This window comes from Orycteropus afer, unplaced genomic scaffold (assembly GCF_000298275.1).
Source record: "Orycteropus afer afer isolate SDZICR_OR568_19922 unplaced genomic scaffold, OryAfe1.0 scaffold01094, whole genome shotgun sequence".
Classification (NCBI taxonomy): domain Eukaryota; kingdom Metazoa; phylum Chordata; class Mammalia; order Tubulidentata; family Orycteropodidae; genus Orycteropus; species Orycteropus afer.
The window spans coordinates 89,773-96,895 of record NW_006922681.1 but is presented as its reverse complement, the minus strand read 5'-3'; the positions used below and the strand labels follow the sequence as shown (position 1 = coordinate 96,895).

Sequence of the window (7,123 nt, the reverse complement as noted above, 5' to 3'; positions counted from 1 at the left end):
TAATAAGAAAAAGACAATAATCCTATCTAGAGGTAAACACTTCAATTAATTGATATATTCAGGGATTATCCTGTCATGCATCAGAGATAACTATCCATCTATTTGAAAACATGGAAAACTATAGGGTTTTCAATATGAATAATGCTATTATCAATTAATGATAGTTAATTGCTATCATGCAAACACTCTCGGGGAGCTTAACAGGAACATGACTAACCCTACACATAATGATGTTCTTGATTTGAGAATACATATTCTGTACGAATCCATTTTAAAAATAAATTCTTGAACAACACAAAGAACTTTGATCATTGAATTTAGATGTACAATTTATTGTGATAGGTGGTGTAGCTTAAGTAATATATCAGAACTTGAAATTCATGTGAATTTATAAGATTATGCTATGTTTTCCACAAATTTACCAACAATGTTAAAAGGAATCCACCTTTTTATAAGTACTTTTATTCCAAAGATTTGTTGACTATGTTAAAAATTGTAGTAAATTCCACTCTGACATGAATTATGACCTTAAAGTAGTCATTCAATTCTCTCTTAAGAGACTCTAGTTGCTTAGATTTTGAAATACATCTTAGCAAAATATTTTCTGTCTCAATTTATTTAAAAATACATTATTTGAATTAAATATATACACATATTTATAATTTAATATTTAATATGCAAAGTGGCTGTTTTCCATTTTATCAGTATCTTTGACTTTAAAAAAAGTTTCATCTAATTAAACTCAAATTGTCACAGAGGATATTTGGTTCAGAATGTTATGAGGTTTTTCTCATCATAATTCTTTTAATAACATTTATTACCTCCTTATTTCTTAGAGTATAAATAAAAGGGTTTAGTAAAGGAATTACTACAGAATAAAAACTAGCAACTGATATATCTTTATCTGCTTCTTTATCTGAATGTTGCTGAATGTACATGAAGAGCAGAGAGCCATAGAACATTGAGATAGAGAGAAAGTGAGATGCACAGGTAGATAAGGCTTTGCCTCTTCCTCTTTTGGATTTCATTTTGAAAATAGTGAAAAGGATGCAAAGATAAGAGATTAGGACTATGGTAATAGTGAAGACTTGAATGGATCCTGAGAAGATGAATAACATCAGTTGATTGATGTAAGGGTCAACACAGGAGAGTCTATATAATGGAAGAACATCACAATAAATATGATTGATTTGATGAGATCCACAGAAGGTTAACCTTAATAGAAGTACCACATGAATCATGGAGTGCAGGTTCCCAGCTATGTAGGCCCCTATGGTCATCTGAATGCAGAGTTGCTTTGACATCATGGTGTGGTACAGCAGTGGATTGCATATTGCCACATAACGATCATAGGCCATTGCTGCCAGGAGAAAGCAGTCTGCAGTTTCAGCAAGGCAGAAAAAATAAAATTGTGCCATGCATCCATAGAGTGAAATCGTTCTGTCCTCAGAATAGAAGTTCTCTAACATCTTAGGTGTAATGGCACAGGAGCAGCAGGAATCCATCAGAGCCAGGTTGCCCAGAAAGATGTACATGGGTGTGTGAAGACGGCGCTCCATGAAAATCAATGCCACCAAACCAAGATTCCCCACCATGGTGATCAGATAGATACCAAAGAACATCACAAACAGAAGGGTCTTCAGGTCTGGGTGATCCATAAATCCTGTGAGGATAAACTCAGTTGTCAATGAATGGTTGTCCTCTGTCATCTCTACTTTCTGTATTGAAATAGGAATAATGGAGAGATAAGATTCTAATTGGGAGCTCTGGTAGCATGGTGGCTAAGACACTTGCCTGCTAACCAGACGACTGGCGGTTCAAACCCACCAGCCACTCCTCGAAAGGAAGGTTGGGCAATCCTACTTCCGTAGTGATACTGCCTCGGAAACCCAAGGAGGGGTCGCTATGAGTCAGGTATGACTCGACGGCACATAACAACAACAACAACAAGATTCTAATTTAGGGTGTGTCTAATTTTCCCTTAGAATTTCTCCTGGACCACAGAGTAGAGCCACTTCTTCAAGTTTTCTCTGCTATGTCTGAAACAGAGGCACACATACTTCTAAAGAATTTCTTTCCTTAAAGTGTCATTTTATATAACCTTAAGCACTAAAGCTCAAGGTTCAAAAGAATGTTTTGATAATTACAGTGAAATGCTTTCAGTGAAAGTTTTGTGTATATTAATTTATACAAAGATAGTCAAAAAATACAGAATATCCTATATTTAGTATTGTCAAATATTTCAATGCCAGTTTTTGTATTGATCATCCTTAAGATTTACTTAAAGTCTAGTTTCCAAGACATGTATATTTTGTCCACTGAACAAATGGTGTTTATACTTTCATAGTTGAGTAAATATTCAAAAATGAAAAATAATAGGTGTGCTTAATTTATAATTTATAAAGTGTATTAATGTCACTAAGTGTTAGGGAGAGGACTATTCAAGAAAATTACCTGGCAAGGTAAAGAGACATCAATGCCTCTATTTCCTTAGAAGTGTATATCATCTTCATACTTCTGTTAACCCATTCTGCTATGACAGAGTAAATCTTCTGAGACTAGCTATAAATAAAATTTTAATATTTTCCTCCTTTTCTGAATACTTCCATTTCTTGTCTTACTGGTCTCCTGTTGCTTTAATGTTATGAGATTTGGCGATCATACTCTAATAATTATGGTCATATTTTGAGACTTGATAAAAATCCATTATTCATCTATCCAGTTTGTTCCATAAAGACTTCGACCATTTATCCAATGGAAGCTCTCCATTGTTTGATTACTTAAGGCCATATTCTCTTGCTCAGTTCCTAATCTATTATTTTTATTGGACTTTAGTGGTCATCATTTCATGATATTTCCAGAAGCAATGTTCCACTGCCAGGGAGACTTTAATATGTGTTGTCTTTAAGATAAATTCAAATTCATTAGGATGGCATTTAAGGGTGTTGGTAACCCTTATTTGCCACATTCACCAATGGCTATTTTGACTTTCTCACTGTGTCCACCCATTGTACAGCTCCTTTATCCCCTACCTCTAGTTCCATACTCATTCATTTCCATATACATTGATTCTGCCCATGCTATTATTTCTTATAAATCATTTTTCCAAATATAAATATTTGTCATCTTGACTAAATATCTATATCTTGTCCCTCTATTATTTAAGGCATAATTTACCATAATGACACTTTATAAAGTTTTTACTAAATAACCCAGACCACAATGATCTCCATTTTCTGAGCCCTTAAGCATGTTACATACCCAATCAAATCTTCAATTTCTTATGTTGAAACTATGTAGCTTTTTTTTAAGATATGAGTATGTACAATTTCTTTACTGTATTGTGAGCATTTTACAATTAACTTTGACTTATACTTCTGTGAAAGAAGATTTAGAATGCTATGGTGAAAAGAAAGAATTGATCTAAATCTTAGTTTCACTTTGATCACCTAGAATAAGTGAACTTCTTTTCAATATCCTACTAAGGATACTAGGTGACCACTCAGGCCTCTGCAAATTGAGATTGTTAACTTTGAAGAAGAATCTACAAAGGCATATTTTCAAATCTTTTTATTTGAAAAAATGTAGGGGTCTTTCTATTATTTGAGCTATCAAAAATTATTATAAAAATATATGTAAGACAAAGCTACCAATTCAAGACTTTCAAATGCACAATTTAGTAATACTTATTACAATACTCATGGTGTGCAATATCATCTATTATAGTTTAGTTTCCTTCAAATATTATAAAATTTTCCAAATTATATCATGATATTTTGTGATATGTTAAAATAAACTTGCTTTTGTACTTTTAGTTTTCTAGCACTTAGAAAAAGAGAAAACTCAATATTCTTAGGATCTTTAAGAAAAAAATCCTTTGAAAGTTTATCTTTATCATTAACTAGAGAGGTAATAAGACATCTCAACTGAAGATGCTAATCATGTAAATTTCATGTCCAAATGGATTACATTTTCCATAATATTGAAAATAATTTTTTCAATAAACATCAAAAGGAAGAAAAAGTCTAAACAATTTACTTTTTGTTTATTTAAAAATACTAAATTAAACCATCTAATTATTGCACTATTAGGTATTACTTTTAATACACACATCTGAATTATTTTAAAATATTATTTGTGTCCATGCCTGAAGGTTTTGAAACTCTATCTTAATATCAGAATCAGGGTGAATTACAGTACTGTGTCTCATCTTAGCTCTCGTGTCTTAAATTTAGAGAAAAGTTAGAAATATAACTAATAAGTTGAAATCTAAGAACAATTAAAATAATACAATTTGAGAAATAAGTATGTATGGATATCAATAAAAAAGTAAAAAGATATTAGAATATTTCTTTTACCTGTATTTCTCTGAGAAAGGCTTGTAAGTGCTTGTTACTTGCCTTCTGGTATTAGGACAATAAAATTTCTGAGTATAAATCTTAGTCTCTAAAGCATTTGGGATTAAAAGAATGAAAACATTAGTAGTGGAGACTACTAATAAATCAGTCACAGTAATTACACTCCAAATTCATTTTCCATCCTATCTTAAAAGAGTTTATTTAAATTGATATCCATGTATTTCTATGGGGAGATTCAGTCCACAATACATAGAAACCATGTGGCATTAATTAAGATGCTGTGGTTAAAGCAATGACCCTCGTTAAATTATGTGACAATCATCTTGCAGATTGTGTAACTAACTCATCAAATTTTACATACTTGTTCAACATTCTGTGCATAAAATGTAAAATTGGCATTACAAGGTCTTAAATTAGTTTGATCACTTACTGGGAGAAGTAGTTTTAATACGGTTTATGACAAATCATTAGGATTTTGTGAAGAAAAGATGAAAATGTGTGGTGATTCCATCTAGGGTTACTAAATTCTTCAATCAGTGAATTAAATTTGTCTCCATGTCTTTCAAGTCCTCATTGGGGGAAAAATGAACAAACAAACAACAACAAACACACGAACAAAACAATAACATTACTATTTAGACCCAATGAATTACAGATAGAGTTCCATACCTTTTCTGTTTATCCTAGGTTTTTTTGCCAGTATTTGTTTGTTGGTACATGTACATGTGTCATCCGTTACTCCCCCTCTACCACCACCATTAGCATATAGACAGGAGGAACTTTCTCAGCTGTTGTCATTATTGTATTCCCAACCCCTTGATTACTGACTGGCACTTTGGACTGTTCAATAAATACTTGGTGAGTAAATTTAAAAAGTTATACTCCAAAAGTTTAGAATTTTTAATGATCTCTCATGATTCTTCAAGGCAAATCCATTTTCTGTGTTTTGATGTTTCAGATACTCCATAATCTGTCTTTATCTTACCGTAGGGCACTTGCCCATGCACATCACTTCACTGTTCCTGTGTGTACTTGGTTCAGCTCTGAGTCAATAAACTTATTGATGATGTTTTGTCACCTAGAACACTTTCTTCTCCATCTTTCCACTCCAATCCATCTTTACTTTAGCTCAATTTCATCTCTCCCATGAGGACTTTCTCATGTTATTTAAATCAAACTGAATTTTCCTCTTACTTATGTACATGGTAATGCCATCATAAAACATTTGATAATTAAGTGCAAATTAACCATCCTCCTAATTGTATGTCTTCATGAAATGTCCTTAAGTTAGAGGTCATGTTATGCACTTTAAGTGCCTCACAGAAAACTGATGTAGAGACTCACTATGACTTTACTTCTTAAAATTTCATTTTTCTTCAATATTTATTAAGTACTGATAATATACAGGGCTTGGCTAGGACAATAGAAGCAAGGAGGCACAAGATGAGAGTGGTATAGGGACAAGACATTTTTAGATATTAGAAGTAGCCCCTGACAATAAACTCATAATGTAAGCAGAGGAGAAAGACAATTGCAGTACTAACTATAAGGGAAGTGATGCTGTGATAACTGTTATAAAAACAGTGTAAACTCATTACATGGTAATATAGCAAAGGAAGTGAATAGTGGCCAGAAAGAAGAAAGAAATATTTCTCAATGGAAGTGTTATTTCAGATGAATCTTGAAGGATAAATGGGAATTTGATAGGCAGAGATCATGTGGAAAGTCAGTGACCTGATGGAAACACTTAGTAAAGACCTGGAAGTTTTACAGAACAAAATTTAATCAAAGAATGGATAGTAAACAAAAATGGCTGAAGCTTAAGCATCTGTGACAGAAGGAGATCCTTCTAAGAGATATCTTAGAGGTGGAGTGGGGAGTTAGATAGAAAATAATTCCATCAGGTTTCCTTTCATTTATTATTTTCATTATTTTTCTGCCCAATTGTAGTTAAGGTTGTTTGTCAATTTGACTATGCAATGATTGTGAATGTCTTGGCAGCTAGATATAGTCATTCCCCATTATGAGGTTGGATGTGGTATAATCACCTCCATGGTGGAATCTGCTGTGAGGAATTCATCAGTTTTAAGAGAGTTACCTGCTTCCACCTGTGGCCTGCTTCCAGCATATGAGGAAAGGATCCTGCATTTTGTTTGTAATTCATCATTTCCAGTTCCTGGACTTGAGCCTGTGAACGCTTGTGTTGCCTGCTGATCTTGGCATTGTTCCATCTCACCCACCATCTTGGATTTATCAGCCTCAGCAACCAGTAGCTGCATGAGTAAGAACATCTTACTTACTTCAATGGGCCTGGAAGGCAGAGCTGAAGCCCAAGGAGCTTCCACCTAGTACCTAAAGCTTGCACTATGAATTTGGATTTATAGCCTAATCTTCCCCTAGAGCGAGAACTCTAAATTTGGACTTTTAGTCTCCTAAACTGTAAGAGAATAAATTTCCATTTCTTAAAGCCATCCACTTGTAGTATTTCTGTTATTGCAGCACTAGAAAAATAAAACAGCCATCAGTTCAGTGAAACTTCTCTCTCACTAAATTCACAAACTAAATGCCAACTTTAAAGGACATTTCCTAATTAGATCCTGACCAAACTATTTGATAATATTGAAAGTTTCTTTACATGGTGGATGACATTGATTGCTTTTCTAATGTTGAACTATCCCTGCATACCTGATATGAACCCCACTTGGTCATGATGAATGATTTTCTTGATATGTTGTTGCAGTCTATTGGCTAGGATTTTGTTGAAG

The 7,123-nt window shown here is 33.3% G+C and overlaps 1 protein-coding gene across 1 annotated transcript; it reads right to left on the bottom strand.

Moving 5' to 3' along the window:
- Positions 1 to 776: 776 nt before the first annotated feature.
- LOC103212771 (olfactory receptor 5K1-like) lies at positions 777 to 1,709 on the bottom strand. The gene has a single exon (XM_007958717.1). It carries the CDS (start codon positions 1,707 to 1,709, stop codon positions 777 to 779), a length of 933 nt encoding a protein of 310 aa, XP_007956908.1.
- Positions 1,710 to 7,123: the final 5,414 nt, after the last annotated feature.